This window comes from Dipodomys spectabilis, unplaced genomic scaffold (genome assembly GCF_019054845.1).
Source record: "Dipodomys spectabilis isolate Male_0828 unplaced genomic scaffold, ASM1905484v1 ptg000107l, whole genome shotgun sequence".
In the NCBI taxonomy this organism is placed as follows: domain Eukaryota; kingdom Metazoa; phylum Chordata; class Mammalia; order Rodentia; family Heteromyidae; genus Dipodomys; species Dipodomys spectabilis.
In genome coordinates, this window is record NW_024870784.1 from 7950819 (window position 1) to 7967095 (window position 16277).

Consider the following 16277-nt stretch of genomic DNA (forward strand, 5'->3'; position numbering starts at 1 on the left):
CTCTGGGCCTGGGCGCTGTCCCTCAGCTCTTCAGCTCAAGGCTAGCGCTCTACCACTTGAGCCACAGCGCCACTTCCGGTTTTTCTTTTTGCTTATGTGGTGCTGAGGAATCGAACCCAGGGCGTCATGCATGCAAGGCAAGCACTCTACCACTGAGCCACCTTCCCAGCCCGATCCGATCCGGTCTTTCTTAGGTGGATGCTGGAGGCAGGCCCAGGCCTCAGGGCCCCGGGCCCGGCCCCTCCCCCTCCCGGACCGTGCGGTCGCCTTGTGTCGCGTGTCGCGGCTCCGCACCAGACTTCGGCCACCAGCCTAGCCGGGCTTCAGGTGCCACCACCCAGGGCGCCCGGGGTCCCGGACCTCAGAGCCGGGCAGGGAGGGGGGAGGGGAAGGGGCGCGCTCCCGGGGAGGGGAGGGGCGCGCTCCCTGGGAGGGGAGGGGCGCGCTCCCTGGGAGGGGAGGGGGGAGCGCGCGCCCGGGGAGGGGAGAGGGAGGGGTGCGCGCGCCCGGGGAGGGGGAGGGTGCGCGCGCCCGGCCGGGGCCGAGGGGAGCTCCGGGTCTGCGGAGCCACTCGTGGGGCCGCGGCGACCCCTCCCCGGGCCCGGCTGCCGGCCCCGTCTCCGCGCGGCGCGGGGCACCAGCGAGTCGTCCCGCGGCACCGGCCCGAGGACCGAGGCGGAACTGGGGATGAATGAAGGAGTGAGCGGCGGGCGGGGTCCGGTCCCGCGCTTCCCTGCCCCGAGGGCGGGGCCAGGCCGGGGCGTGGCCACCCGGGCCCCGCCCCCGCGCCGCGCCGCGCGGGCTCGCGGGTTCGCAGCCGCCGGCTGAGGTCAGAGGAGGCGGGCGGCGCGTCCGAGCCGGGCGCCTGCGCGAGCCGGGGCCGCGCCGGACGCAGCAGCCGCGGGCCGGGCGCCGGGAGCCCGGGGAGGCGAGCGAGCCAGCGGCGGCCGAGCCGGCGACAGCCGCGGCCCCGCGCCGCGCGGCCCGGCCGGCATGGAGCCGGAGTGCCGCGTGCTCTCCATCCAGAGCCACGTCGTCCGCGGCTACGTGGGCAACCGGGCGGCCACGTTCCCGCTGCAGGTACGCGCGCCGCGCCTTACGTAACCCGCCCCGGCCCGAGCCGTGACCTTGGCGCGGCCCCGCGCTCCCGCCGGGCCGCCGACCCCGGGGTGGGGGTGGGGGCGCAGACCCCGGGGGGGTGGGGGTGGGCGCAGACCCCGGGGTGGGGGTGGGGGCGCAGACCCCGGGGGGGTGGGGGGCGCAGACCCCGGGGTGGGGGTGGGGGGCGCAGACCCCGGGGGGGGTGGGGGTGGGCGCAGACCCCGGGGTGGGGGGTGGGCGCAGACCCCGGGGTGGGGGGTGGGGGGCGCAGACCCCGGGGGGGGTGGGGGTGGGCGCAGACCCCGGGGTGGGGGTGGGGGCGCAGACCCCGGGGGGGGGTGGGGGGCGCAGACCCCGGGGTGGGGGGGTGGGGGGCGCAGACCCCGGGGGGGGTGGGGGTGGGCGCAGACCCCGGGGTGGGGGTGGGCGCAGACCCCGGGGTGGGGGTGGGGGCGCAGACCCCGGGGTGGGGGTGGGGGGGCGCAGACCCCGGGGGGGGTGGGGGGCGCAGACCCCGGGGGGGGGTGGGGGGGCGCAGACCCCGGGGGGAGGTGGGGGGCGCAGACCCCGGGGGGGGGCGCAGACCCCGGGGGGGGGCGCAGACCCCGGGGGGGTGGGGGGCGCAGACCCCGGAGGGGTGGGGGGGCGCAGACCCCGGGGGGGGGCGCAGACCCCGGGGGGGTGGGGGGCGCAGACCCCGGGGGGGGTGGGGGGGGCGCAGACCCCGGGGTGGGGGGTGGGCGCAGACCCCGGGGGGGGTGGGGGACGCAGACCCCGGGGGGGGTGGGGGGGACGCAGACCCGGGGGGGGGGGGGACGGAGCCGGGCCGGCGACCCCGAGGGGGGGGGTGTCGAGGCGCCCGGGCGGAGCGGCGCGGGCTCGCGGACCCCGCCCCGCGGCCCGGGGAGGACCCGAGGTCGGCCCGGCGCGCTCACCTGCGGGGCCCAGGTTCGGCCGCGTCCCTCCCACCCGGGGGCGGGAGGTGGGGGGACCCGCTCGGCCGACGGTTCTTGGGGGCGGTCGGTGGGGGCGACGGCGCAGCCCCCAGCATCCTGCCAGGTGGCTCCATCCTTTCCGGGCCGCGGATCCTCCCTCCTGCCCACGGCTGGGGGCCCGGGCGGGGCCGAGGCTGGCTGGGGCTCGTGGGCCTTGAGGCCAGGAGAGGACCTGGGTAGGCGGTGTCCGGCCGGAGGCGGTGTCCCTTGCCTGGCTGGCTAGCGGGAAGCCTGGCTGGGCCTGGCTAGCAGGTGGCAGGGTCCTCCAGCAGGGGAGGGGAGGCGGCCGGTGTGGCAGGGCCTGGACCCCTGTTCCACGTGCCCCGTTGCTGAGCCGCGCCCAGGAGAGGTGAAGAGGGGCCACCTGGCACGGTGGGCCCGCCAGACACCTGCGGGTGGAAGGAAGGAGGAAGGACGGGGGCTGAGTCTGAGCAGAGTCTGAGGGCTTGTCCTGTGGCTGACACACCTGGCAGTAGAGCACAGAGGTGTGGGTGGAAAGTCCAAAGGTGCAGGGGACAGGGAGGGGGTGGGGAGCGTCTGGCAGGGTCACTAAGGTGAGGGTCCAGGGGTCCCGGAGCAGTACAGCCTGAGCGGCCTCCTGTCTTGGGCCGAGGCACAGTGCTCCTGAGGCCTCTGTCCTGGCCCTCCTCCCCACACCACTCCTGCGGCTCCTCTTCCTCCTTCACTGGATAAACTGTCCCCTCCTCCACTTCCCTGGAAGCTCCCGGCAGGATCCTCTGTTCCTAAATTACCAGGCAGCTGCTCTCAGCTTCCACACCAAGAATGAGGACAGGGTGTCCAGCTGTTGGAGGGAAGGGGGCTCCCCAGCCCCATCTGGGGAGGTAGGTGCCTCTTAGGACCAAGGCTTCCACGGGCTAGTGGAGGCCTCTCCTCGAAGGTCCAGAGCTTCTAGTGGGGACCTCGGTGTGGGGGTGGGTTAGTTCACTTTTTGTTGTTGTTGGTGGTGGTGGTGGTGGTCATGGGGCTTGAACTCTGGGCCTGGGCACTGTCCCTTAGCCCTTCAGCTCAAGGCTAACACTCTACCACTTGAACCACAGCACCACTTCCGGTTTTCTGGTGGTTAATAAGAGTCTCACAGACTTTTGTGCCAGGGCTGGCTTTGAACCATGACCCACAGATCTCAGCCTCCTGAGTAGCTAGGATTACAGGCATGAGTCACAGGCGCCTGGCCCCAAGCTTATATTCTTAATTTTGATTCACACTGTACACCATGGACATCGCAAGTCTTGTCCACATAGCTGAATATAAGGAAAGAAAAGTTAGAAAAGGGCCCCAAAGGTTTTTTCCTAACATTGCTCTGGGAGACCAGGGGTGAGAGGTCGCTTGTGAGGACGGTGTCCAGAGGTGATGTCATGAGGCGAGCATCCTCTTGTCCTGGAACTCCAGCTAGGGATTGGAGAGTGCAGAGGAGTCCCATCCTTAGTCCTGGGTGTGGCAGGTGCCCGTGGCTGGGGAGAGTGGTTGGCTGTGGCATGGAACAGATTTGCGCCTCAGGACAGTTGGTCCACGGTCTCCTGCTCGGTGCTCCAGCCCAGCCAGCCTCACTGTTTATTTGTTTGTTTGCTTTTTTGGGGGGGCCAGTCGTGGGGCCTGAACTCTGGGCCCAGGCACTGTCCCTCAGCTCTTCAGCTCAAGGCGAGTGCTCTACCACTTGAGCCACAGCGCCACTTCTGGCTTTTTTTCTTTTTGCTTATGTGGTGCTGGGGAGTCGAACTCAGGGCCTCAGGCATGCAAGGCGAGCGCTCTACCACTGAGCCACCTTCCCAGCCCCAGGCCTCACTGTTTTTGTGCAGCCTCCTTCCCTGGGCCAAGAAAAATGTACAAAGAGAAGATTGCAGAACCTTCACACTGTTTTGGGTTTTTGTTTCTGGGCCAGAATCCAAGGAGCATTTTAGTATTGAGGGGAACCTCTGCATCTGATCAGAGCTGGCAGGCGGCCGCAGGCAGGTGGCGGGGGCGTGAGGCTGATGCGCGCGGTGGGGCATGCTGTGGTCTTCATGGCCTCCTTCCCTGTCCCACAGACGGGGCTGAGTCCAGGACACCAACTAGGCTTCTGAGTGCAAGGACCTCCAGCTGTTCCGGGCCTGCATAGTAGAGTGTAGAAAAACAGGGCTGAAGCCAAGAAGCCCTGCTGCCTCTCCTCCCAGACTCCACCAGGCTCTTGTATTTTTTTTTTTCAGTCTTTTATTTTTTGTGTTTTGGAACTAGGGCTTGAACTCAGATCAGGGCCTTTTGATCTCAAAGTCTCTCGGATCTGACTGCCGGACTTGTTCAAGTCGCTAAGATTATAGACACAAACCACTACTGCCCACATTCCCCCTTTCGTTTGTCTGCCATGCTGGAGATTAAGCCCACTGCCTCTTTGCCCTTAGCCGCACGTTCCTCTCGCCCACTTCCGGAAATGAGTCCTCCAGGACCGGGTTTTGAATGTCCTGAGTCTCGTGGGTGTCTGCAGAGCCTTGCTGGTGTGTTGACTCTGCAGCTCCTGTGTTTGCAGCCCCTGCCCGGTGGCAGAGATGGCAGGGTGCCCAGGCCAGCCCCCAGCCCTGCTTGTGCTCTGCGGCTTGCCAGGGTGGTAAAGACATGGTGTGCCAAACTCGGGACATGTTAGAATGTCACCACCGTGCTGCAGACTGGCTGCCTTCAAACACAGTTATTCTCTGCTCATCTGAGACCCCAAGTCTGGGACCTGGAGTTCAGCAGGGCCCTGCTTCCTCCAGAGGCCAATCCTTCCTGCCTCTTCCCTCTTCCGGTAGTCCCTAGCCGTCCCCAGGCTCCTAGCTGCATGGCTCCTCTCTGCCGCTTGACCTGCTCCCCTGTCTGCCTTCCTTCTGCCCTTGCTCCTAAGGCTTCTTGTCAGGAAATCCAGGGTCTACATAGAAAATCCAGGACGATCTCATCTTGAAATCTTTATTAACTTATTTGCAGCCACAAAGACCTTTTCTCCAAATACAGGCATGTTTACGAGTTCCCTGGGCAGGCCTGCCATGTCCGCTGTGGGTCAGAAGAACCTTCGGAGAAGGTCGACAGTGGCCCAGTGTAGGGTGCAGTGAGAGCCTGGGTCTGGTGACCTCAGGGTGACTATTCTGGAGGGGCGGGGCGGCCTGGCCGTCCGTCTTGCCGTGGCTCCTGGGCCTCCAGCCAAGCTGGGTCTCCGGAGGGTGGTCGTGGGCCTCCTTGCCAGCGCCTGTCCTCTGGGGCAGATGAGCCAGACCTGTGCCTTCAGCTGGGCCTGTGGACCTCTGGAGCCCTGCCCCAGGCACGGGCGTCTCAGACATGTGTGACTTCCGTGACCCTCGGGGAGTGACGGTGCCACACGCTCACCCACCGTCCTCCACCAACATTGACTTTGAGAGTCTAACCTCAAAACCGAAACAGCAGGGCCACACCGTGGGACACCCCTGCCGTACTGGCCCCCGGAGGCTATACGGTGGACAGATAGCTTGGTTGGTTTAGGGCCTGTGGTCCAGACGGTGGTCCAGGCCTGGAAACATTGATCTGGCTTAGACTCTCCTTTGAGAAGGAACAAAACTGCTTCTACCCTTGACCTTTCCAACTCTGAGCTGGAAGTGGCATTTGTCTTGTGGCTCCTTGAGTTTGGGGTGAAGTTCTGTTTGTAGTCTTTAGCTGCTAAGGAGAGTGTTTGAATCTTATTTTTCTCATCTGCTTCCCCTCCCTCTGGCCTGGACTGTGTCTGTGTGTGTAATCACAAATATGAGCACGCATGTGTGTGAGTACTGGTGAGCATGTGTACGTGCGTGGTTGTATGTAAGCGTGACTGGACATACATGTGGGTGAGCGTGTGTCCTGTGTGAGTGTGTGCAAGTATGACTGCCAGTGCATATGTGTGGTGGGCACTGTGCATGCGCCGTTGTGTGTGCAAGCCTGAGTGTGGGCACGCTTCACGTCAGCGTGCGTGAGCATTGTACAGGTGTAGTGATGTGGTGCTTGTCACTCTGCCCAAGCTCGGCGTGCGGTGGAGGGGCTGAGGGCTACGCCTGCAGAGCCGCGTGCTCAGCCTGCTGACAGCCATGTGCAGCCGTGTGCGGCCTGCATGCACCTCGCGAAGCCTCTGGTGTGCGGTCCTGGGCCAAGAGTGGGTGGGGGCGTCCACCCCCCCTCTCCAGGAAGTAGAGGCGGCGAGGAGGCCAGCCACAGCACAGTGCCGAGGCCTCCGGCCCCTCCCTGCCCACCCACAGCGGCCTCCCCATTCCCGGCTACCCCGGGCCCCATGGGATTCCAAGCTGGGGCCAGCCTGTGCACCCTGCGCCTGTCCTTCCCTCGAGGGCTGTCCTCGCCCTCCTGTCCCATCCCCTTTCTCGGGAAAGCCATCTCCTCGACAACTCCACCGAGGAAGCTGTGGAGGGGTCAGGCCAGCCCTCCTGGCCAGCTTCTGAGGTGGCGAGGCTCAGGGGACCCCAGCTCCTGGCGGGATGCCTGCCGAGGGACAGGAGGGGGACTCACATGGGGGTGGCTCCCCGCCCCGCAGCCCCCACGCAGCTGTTTGCCCTGAAGCACAGGACCCAGGACAGGAGCTGGATGGGCAGCTGACCAGCCTGGCTGTCCGTGACCCTCCATAGCCTGGAGAGTCTGCAGAAGGCCTGACTGTGGTCACAGCTGCCCACGGCCGGGAGCGGGGCAGGACCCCCTCTCCTAGGCATGGCGGAGCAGACCACGCAGCTCTGCTCAGCAGCTGGGAACGGCCTGCCTGGCCCTGCCTCCTGACAGCGAGTGCGTGGGTCAGAAGAGGCCCGGGTGCACCCTTGGGGTGCTGTGGGGCTTGGGGTGAGCCATGCGTGGGGGCCGTGTCTAGGTGGAAGTGCGCCTTGGAGCTCAGGTGTGGGAAGAGGCGGATCGCAGAGCTGCCGGGTGCTGTGGCTGGAGGCAGCGGGAGGGGCTGGGGCCCTGAGCTTGCCTGCGGTGCTGCCCAGCACATCCCAAATGCTGACTGGCCTCCTGTGGAGGAGACTAAAGCGGAAGCCAGGGTGCGGATGCTTCCGGGTGGGGACCCCTCTGGGGTCATGTCCAGACCTTCTCTCTGCCCCTGGATGCTTCGAGCAAGGGTGGCCTGGCTGGGTGGAGGAACCATACTGGAATATTCCAGAGCTCTCCCACTCCAGCTGTTGAGTCACTCGGCCTCCCCCAGTTGGGAGGATCCTCAGCCTCGGATGCTCGGATGCTCTGCGCAGGGGCTGATGATGCTCAAGGCAGGCGGGCGGGCAGGCTCCGCTGGGGACGGGAGAGGGGGCCGCGGTGGCTGCAGGGCGTGCGGGAGGAAGGGGGTGGCAGGAGAAGGAGGGGTGGAGAGCTTCCCGCGTCCCTGCTTCTGCTCCCACCGCTGGGCCTCCTGCTTCCCTGGGCTCCTCCTGCACAAAGGCAGGGGCCAGGAGCTTTTCCTGTGGTCACTCTGCCTCTGCTTTGACCACCTGGGGTGCTGCAGTCTGAGCAGCTTCCTTCCTCTGAGAGGTGTTTTCTAGGTGCATTCTCCTAGGGGTCTGACTCCCCCCACACCGCCACCCCCAACTCATGCCTCTTGCCAGGCAATCTTCACGGGGGAGGCACAGGCCAAGACCCAGGAATGGCTCCCAGTTCACGGCTATCACCCAGCAGCGCCTGGCCCTGAGGGGTGCACCTCTCAGCAGGGCAGCCTCTGGCTGTCACGGACAGCTGAGATTTACCTAGCCCACGTGGGGCCTGAACTCCGGGCCTGGGCACTGTCGCTGAGCTCTTCAGCTCAAGGTCAGCTCAAGGCTAGTGCTCTTGAGCCACACTGCCACTTCTGTTTTTCTGATGGTTAATTGGAGGTTAAGAGTGGGGAGGGCTGGTGCTGGGAAGGTGGCTCAGTGGTAGAGCGCTTGCCTCGCATGCATGAGGCCCTGGGTTTGATTCCTCATCACCACATAAACAGAAAAAAGCTGTAAGTGGTGCTGTGGCTCAAGTAGTAGAGTGCTAGCCTTGAGCTAAAGAGCTGAGGGACAGTGCCCAGGCCAGAGTTCAGGCCCCATGACCAAAAAAAAAGGTCTCATGGCCGTTCCTGCCAGGGCTGGCTTTGACCCACCCTGGCTTTGATCTCAGCCTCCTGTGCTGCTAGGATTACAGGCGTGAGCCAACCGCATCTGGCTCCAGCAGACTTCTTGACTGGGGCACCCATTGTTCTGTAGTAAGTGTGGTCTGAGGGTCTTAGCCGGGCTTGGCATGCATTCAGGCCTGTGGGCAGTGGGGAGCCCTGAGCCCCAAGAACCCTACACAGGGCCAGGAACAGTACAGCGGAAGTCAGAGGCAAGGTTTCCTTTCCTCCCTCTCTTCTGCTCCCACTTCCATTTTTTCTGAGACCGGGTCTCAGAATGTAACCCAGGCTGACTCTGAATTCATGATCCTGCTGCCCCCATCTCCTGAGCATTGGCATTATAGGCGAGCACCACCACACCCAGCTCCAAGACAAAGTGTTTAGTAGGGTGTGGAGCTCTGAAAGGATGCAGTGCCCCTGGGCCTGTAGGGAATGTGAAGAACAGGATCCAAGATGCCAGGCAGATGAGAAGGGAGGCTCTCCTGAGAGCATCGAGACAGGTGTTAGTGGTCTGGGAGCCTGACTGACTGCAGATAGCGACCCCGTGGAGATGAGAGTGGACAGCTGCCTCCTGGGCTGAGAGGAGGAGCGGGGAGGGCCAGCTTTTGGGAGGTGTAGGAAGTGAGTAGCAAGCCGGGCGCCGGTGGCTCACGCCTGTCACCCTAGCTACTCAGGAGACTGAGATCTGAGGATCGAGGTTCAAAGCCAGCCCAGGCAGGAAAGTCCACGAAACTCTTACCTCCAATAAACCACTAGAAAACCGGAAGTGGTGCTGTGGCTCAAGTGGTAGAGCACTCGCCTTGAGCTGAAGAGCTGAGGGACAGCGCCCAGACCCAGCGTTCAAGCCCCATGACAGACAAAAAAAAAAAAAGAAAGTGAGCAGCCGCTCACTTGGGATTCGTGCTCAGGGTGCTGTGCTGTTAGTGGGCGTGGACAGGGGTCTGGGCCTCATCGCACGGGGTGATGGTAGCATGAAGGCCAGCTACGGAAGGGGGGTAAAGTCAACCGGCAACAGGAAGATCAGCCCACAGGCAGGGGCACGGGACGGGTGGCATATTTACCTGTCCTCTTGGCAGAACTCTGTCCTGGCCAAGACAACCAGTTCTTTTTCCTTTTTTTTTTTAATTATTTTTTTTTGGTGCTGGTGCTGGAACTTGGACTCAATGCCTGAGCTTTATGCCTTAGCTTCTTCACTCAAAGCTGGTCCTTTGAGTGAAACGCTGCTCCACCTCTGTCTTTTTGGTCAGTAATTGAAGATCAGTCTCACAGACTTTCCTGCCCAGGCTGGCTTTGAACCATGATCCTCACACCTCAGCCTCCTGAGTAGCTAGGATTACAAAGCTACTAGTACCCAGCTTTCCCTTTTTTTTTCTTTCTTTTTCTTTCTCTTTCTCTTTTCCTTTTAGTTTTTTTTTTTTTTTTTTTTTGTGGTTCATGGGCCTTGAACTCTGGGCCTGGGCGCTGTCCCTCAGCTCTTCAGCTCAGTGCAAGCACTCTACCACTTGAGCTACAGTGCCACTTCCAGTTTTCTGAGTGGTTTATTGGAGATAAAGAGTCTCACATACTTTCCTGCTCCAGCTGGCTTTGAACCAGGATCCTCAGACCTCAGCCTCCTGAGTAGCTAGGATTACAGGTGTGAGTCACCAGCACCCAGCTTTCTTTTTCTTTTTGGTTGGTTGTGGGGGTTGAACTCAGGGCATGGGTGCTATCCTTGAGGTTTTTTGTTCAAGGTTAATGCTCTACCACTTTGACACAGCAGCATTTCCAGTTATCTGATGGCTAACTGGAGATAAGTCTCACAGAGGTTTTGAAACATGATCCTCAGATCTCAGCCTCCTGAGTAGCTAGGATTATAGGCGTGAGCCACAGTGCTGGGCTTCTGTCTCTGCTTCTTGAGTGCTGACGTCTTGCTTACAGATGTGTACTGCGTGTCTGGTTATGTAGCTTTGGACCAAGAGCCTGTGGTGTGCTGGTTGTTGGGGGCAGCATGAGGGAGGGGTGTCTGGTACTTGTGCCAGTTTCTCTGGCGTGGACACTTTCACTGTGGCAGGACGGCGCTGTTGGCTTGGAGGCAATGTTCTGTCACCGCCACCATGCAGTGTCCCACCACACAGTCAGACAGAACCCTCAAGGACATAGAGAATGGAGAGGCTAGTAATTAGGAGATGGCAGGTTGGACTACTAATGATATTTCCTTTTGAAGTAATTAGAACTGTGAGTTTTATGGCTCGGTGACGCATGTTAAATTGGCCGCACGATTGCCTTCCTCACGCGGTCTCCTCCATTTTCAAGCAGCTGCCGTTCATGAGCCCTGCTTCCCTTTCCCCTTTCCAATGTCCTCTTTTGCCCACAGCCCGAGCAGAGGCTGCTCTCAGAGGCTCCCAGGTGGAACGCATGGGGATAACCCCGTAGGCCGGCGTGTGCTCACACCCTAGGTTTTACCCTACTGGAAGGGGCACAAAGTGAGCAAGGACCCAGGGGACTACTCAGAGTCCTGCCTGCCACCGGGCCCCCAGGGCACTTCAGGTGATTCTCCTGCAAGACAATACACAGACTGAGCTCCTGCCCAGGTGGCCCAAGAGTGGCTCGTGACTGCCAAGGGGCAGGGAGGTCTCTGCCCTGGCTACTGGGCGGCTGCTCTCTCTCTCTCTCTCTCTCTCTCTCTCTCTCTCTCTCTCTCTCATGTGTGAGTGTGTGTGTGTGTGTGTGTGTCCGTGTCCGACCCGAGCCACCACTCTAGTTTGTCTCTTTGTCCCTGGGGGCGAGGGCAGGGGACAAGGTGTGTGAGGCAGCAGAGTGCTGGCCAAAGCTGGACTGGGTCATTAGGAAGCAGCTAGTTAATGGAGTTTGGCTGTTCAGCCAGGTGTGGGAGGAGAGACGAGGCCGTGTAAGAACACAAAGGTATTTTTGGAGGTGGTAACGGATGGATCCAAGTGCCGGCTTTGACAGGTACCCATGGATGAAGGAGAGGAGGCGGGCTCCACAGGCCTGTCAGGTGTGATGCAGGATTCTGGGAGGACCGGCCCACCGTAAAGAGGGTTCACCTGCCATGAGGGAGGCCCCATCCCTGCCCGGGTTCTGAAGAAGGGCACAGGGTGGGGGAAGAGGCGTTCTTCCCAGGGGAGAAGTGATTGGGAGCACCCGGAGCCTTCCCTTCCCCCACCCTCCTCCCTCCACCCCCCCCCCCCACTCCCCCCCACCGGTGCCCTGAGGGAGCTGCTGGTGGGCAGACAAGCCCGTCCTGCTACCGAGTACAGGAGTGTGGGTTTTGCTAGGGACGAGAGTTCAGGGACAGCAGGCTCCTTCTGGGGCCCAGGGGCCCACCGCGGAGCTCAGCCCGGCCATGCCTTGCAAATGCAGCTTGGTGGATAAGTGGATGCTAGAAATGCTGAAACTAGCATGTGACACTTATTAATCAGCCAGGATTTGAAATGGAGATGCCGGCCCAGAGGCTCTGCGCCGTCATTTAAAAGCAGAAAATAGCAACTTCCTCCTCGGGTACACTTGCCAGTTTCAGAGGATTAATTATCTACCCAAGCAGAAAGAGCAGAGCACAATATCTTGGCAGGATTTCCAAGATTTGTGCCATCATTGCTTTATAGACCTGTTTCATCAGACTTGAGTGGAGTTGAAGGAGTTTATGATATTGTGAGTGGTATGGGGTGGAGAAATAAGGCAAAAACCGTTTGTACACGTTTGGCTTCAGAGCTAGTTTGCGTTCTGTTACTATGGTCATAATACCGCTGTAACATTTTTGAATACAAATCCTAAGCAAACAGCTCCATTGAAGTAGCACAGAGTAGACACCACCATGAGGCAGAGTCCAATGTGACCAGCTCTGGGTCAGCTGCCTTCCTGCCACCACGCCAGATTTTGTGTGTGTGTGTGTGTGTCTGTCTGTCTGTCTGTCTGTGTGTCGCGGGGGGAGGGGGGGGAAGGTGGCCCTGGGGCTGGGGCTCAGGGCCTCGGCTCTGTCTCGGGAGCGTGGGGGACCCTGGGGCCGGGGCTCAGGGCCTCAGTGCTGTGTCTGTGCATTTTGCTTAAGACTTGCACTGCCATCTGGCTTTTTGGTGTCTCACAGGCTGGCTGATGCTCAGATCTCAGCCTCCTGAGCAGCTGGGATGCAGGCGTAGGTGCTGGCGCCCGGCCTGCCGTACCACATGCCATCTTGTCGTCCCTGTGCCTCGCTCTGTCCCGTGACCTCCGGCCCTGCCGCGTCTTGCTCTGCCTCTCTGCCCCCTCTGGGAAGTGTGGGGGTGAGGTGGCTCACTTCCTCTCCGCCCCTGGGTAGGCCTCCAGAACTGTGTGCTGTGAGGCCTCTTTTCTGCTTCCCAGAGCTCCTTGCCGTCTCTCACCTTGCTTCCTTGCTTCCTGTCCCGGGTTTTCAGGGGAGGGTCTCAGTTCCTTCCTGCCTCCTGGCGGTCCTGGCGTTGGTCCTACCAGACTTTCTAGCTCCTCCCTTCCTCCCCGCCCCACACCCTGTGGGCAGGTCTTCTCTAGGCCAGCAGTGGATGGAGTGAGTGACCGTTGGACCCTGGGACCCTGGCTCCCACGCCGTGCCTGCCGGTGCCTGTCACACACGGTTGAGCTCTGCGCTGCTGCCCTTGGACGGCCCAGGCTGTGCGAGTGAACTTTGTCGGTTCACCTGAGGCCTTGCTGGGGGAGGCAGGGACAGAGGGGCGACCCTTCAGCCCCCAGGGGAGGGTTGGGCTTGGGCATGGCCGTTGGCAGAATGGGGAGCAGAGCAGATGGAGAAAGGAGGTCCTCCCTGGCAGATGCCAGCCGGGACGGAGCCGGGTGAGGGGCCAGCTTCCAGGAAGGCGGTGGGAGCAGGGGGTCCCTCGCGGGCAGGACGTCACTGTGGCGATGGTGGCAGCAACTCCGGGGGAGGATGGCAGGACAGCCGTGAGTGGAGGGGGGCCCGGGAGGTGGCTGGCTGGTTCACACCGGTCCAGGTGGCCGGGCCGCGTACGGGGCAGCCCTCAGTGAATTCCACGCCCCGCCCAGTCTCCCCAGGGCGCTCGGTCCCCAGTCAGGTCCCATGTGGGGCCTTGCCCGTGGCTCTCGGCGGGGGGCGGGTCTGGACTCAGTGTCCGGACAGATCCTGGGGGAGCCCACTGAGGGCCCCCGGCCTCGTGCGGGGCGATGGCGGCCTCCAGGGCTTGGGCGCTCCCTCCTGCATCGCCAGCCGTCCTCCATTCTCCTGAGAGTGCACGAGCGCGCCGCCCTCTGGCTTCCGAAGAGCCCTCCTGACCTTGGGCCCTCACACGAGGCCCAGGACCCGGGGCTGGAGGTTTGGCTCTGGGCTGTGGGGGTCTGGGGGCTGCTGGAGTGGCTCCCTGGGCCGTGTGGCGGGCCTCGTACCCCTGGTCCCCACCGCGCTGTCCTGGTGGAATGGGCCAGTGGCCGGCCCGCAGCCTCCCAGGGGCAGTGGGAGCAGCTGCCCCCGACGGAGGGGTGCGAGGATCGGGGCGAGAGCTGCCACGCTCCAGCCGCGCCACGGAAGGAAGGCGATAGGATCTGTAGCTCTGAATCTCGTCCTGTCCGTTGCCTTGCACTGAGTGAACAGCTGAAGCTGGGGCTCCCCAGCGGCGGAGTCCCCCCTCCCGCACCCCCGGCCGCCCACCAGGGCCACTGAGAGGCTGGCTCAGTGGCAGGCCTTTGGCAGCCCTGCTGGTTTCCAGGGAGACCTCGGGCCCTGGAGTGGGGCCGGCTTCCTCCCAGCTGACCCAGGAGGAGGTGGAGCTGGCCGCCTGCTGCCCAGCAGCGCGCTGCAACCCGGTGTGGGGCTTGCAACATCTACGGCCCGAGGCCCGGCTCAGGGAGTCTCAACAATCATGGCGTTATTTCCTGGAGCACTTCAACTCGGTGGGGTCTCCAGAACCATCCATGAGCCCTCAGTGAATCCCAGAAAGCTGGGCCAGGGCTCTGTATGGCCCCTTGGGCTGGTTCTTCCTTACATAAAGAACAGGGGGGACACCCAGCAAGTACAAGTGTCCAGTGGCCTGTTTCAGTGTGCCGGCCAGGAGCCTGCTGCCCCTCCCCCAGCTGGTGCCCAGGCATCTCTGGGCACCTGCAGTGAGTTTGTGGGGCAGCAGATCAGAGCTCTTAATCCTGTCCCTGCCATTTGTCTGCAGGTTTTGGGATTTGAAATCGATGCTGTGAACTCTGTCCAGTTTTCAAACCACACAGGTAAGGCCTTGGGGCAGCAGTAGGGCAGGACTGAGGTGGCGTTGGGAGCCGTGCTGCCGGCAGCCGGAAGCCAGGGATTTGACACTGCATGCCGCGGTGCGTGGCTCTGGGTCACCTGTGGGGCATGGACTCTGGGGTGTGGCTCTGCTGCGCTGCTCTGGAGCTGTGTGACTCAGGACAAGTTTCAGGACCGCTCTGCCTCCGTTTCCTCTTGGGCAAAGCAGAGTGGACACCCCCACACCTGTGGAAGGTCGTGGGTTCAGCAGGCAGACCTCACAGAGTGCTGGCGATGCCGAGCTGCATCCCATGGTGACGCGCCCGCCACACCCAGGGTGACACGTGGGCCTGGGCAGAGTCCCCCGCAGTCATCCCCTGGTGAGCTGGCAGCTGGAGCCTGACACCAGTGCCACGGGGAGGGGGCTTGCATGTGACCGTCTGGCCCCTAGGGACCCCAGGACCTGCTGCTCAGCGCTGAGGGCAAGGGACTCAGAAGCCCTGGAGTTTTCCAAGGCGAGGATTGGTTCCCTTGCCTGCCCACGGCCTTCGGAGCCCACTGCACGTGGACTGCAGCCAGGCCCCCTGTGGCAGGAGAGCAAAGCCCCTGGTTCCTTTGAAGCTCCCTGCAGCCCTGTCCTGTCCTGACATTCTCCCGAACCTGAGGAATCAGGGAGCAGCCACAGCCTGCTGCGGGCCTTCCAGTGGTTTCTTGGAGGAGGCTACGCGTGGCATGCGTGAGGAGGGTGCAGGTGGCCCTGTGCGGGTTCGGGGTGCTCTGATGAAAAGTGCCAGGAGGCAGAGTCTGCAGCCACCAGAACTGCTGTCTTTTGCCACCATGGGTTTTTCTTTTTCTTTTTCTTTTTTTCTGGTCAGTCGTGAGGCTTGATCTCTGGACCTAGGTGCTGTCCCTGAGCGCTTCAGCTCAAGGCTAGTGCTCTACCACTTCACAGCACCACTTCCGGTTTTCTGGTGGTTCATTGGAGATAAGAGTCTCATGGACTTTCCTGGATGTTCTGTCTGGGCTGGCTTTGAACCGTGATCCTCAGATCTCAGCCTCCCAATTAGCTAGGATGACAGGCGTGAGTCACCAGCGCCTGGCTACCACCCTGGGTTTTAGAAACATTTGTTTACATTCAAGTAAGCAGCACGCCAGTGGCTTGAGCACTAAGTGGTGGGTCGCGCGTATTTCTGAGGACTGTATCTGCTCACCGCACTCCAGGACGGGTGTGGCTTCCAGGCATTGCCTTTCGGCCCCATGTGGTCTTCTCTCTGGCTCAAGCTTTGATCTGTGACTTGCTGTTACTGCACGTTAATGAGCTTGTTGGGGAGAGGGGTGGGTCAGGGACGGGATGAGGCTCTACCTGCTGGGGCACAGTGACCTCCTTCCCCACGACCCGTCCTGAGGACACAGGCTCCCCAGAGGTGCTGAGTACCCACTGAACTGGATTAATCCATCAGGAGGTTGCATGGAAGGTGTAAGCCTCTGGTCCCCCCAGTGCCCTAGGGCAGGTCCGCTTAGACAGGTTGGAGGCCACTGAAGCACATTCCTGAATGACCTCGTGCATGCCTTGGCCAGCCCAGGAAGAAAGCCATCCACCTGCCAGCCTCAGGAGCGGGCAGTGTCACCGGGAGCCTGTGGCCATGCGTAGCAAGGCCTGCATGACCTGTTTCCCGACAGGCTATGCTCACTGGAAGGGCCACGTGCTGAACTCCCAGGAGCTCCACGATCTGTACGAAGGTCTGAAGCTGAACAACGTGAATAAGTATGACTACGTGCTCACAGGTGAGGGGCCCGGGCCCCAGGCCCTGAGACCTCTCAGCCTGGGTGGGGTCAGAGCCCCCTCCCTGGTCAGTGCCCGGTCCCTGCCTCCTGTGGGAAGAGGCTGCGTGTGCCACCCCTGGTG

The 16277-nt window shown here is 62.2% G+C and overlaps 1 protein-coding gene across 2 annotated transcripts in view; it reads left to right on the plus strand.

Annotated features, from left to right (window-relative positions):
- The first annotated feature begins 933 nt into the window (after positions 1 to 933).
- Positions 934 to 16277, plus strand: part of Pdxk (pyridoxal kinase) — a 34173-nt gene continuing 18829 nt past the window's right edge. The window contains exons 1-3 of one of the 2 annotated variants that reach the window (XM_042687220.1): positions 934 to 1080; positions 14322 to 14376; positions 16052 to 16156. In XM_042687220.1, the coding sequence (XP_042543154.1) occupies positions 994 to 1080; positions 14322 to 14376; positions 16052 to 16156 (247 nt within the window). In that variant the 5' untranslated portion in view covers positions 934 to 993. Of the gene's footprint in view, positions 1081 to 13035; positions 13090 to 14321; positions 14377 to 16051; positions 16157 to 16277 lie in introns of those variants that run through there. The other variant, XM_042687221.1, reaches the window with a different exon arrangement.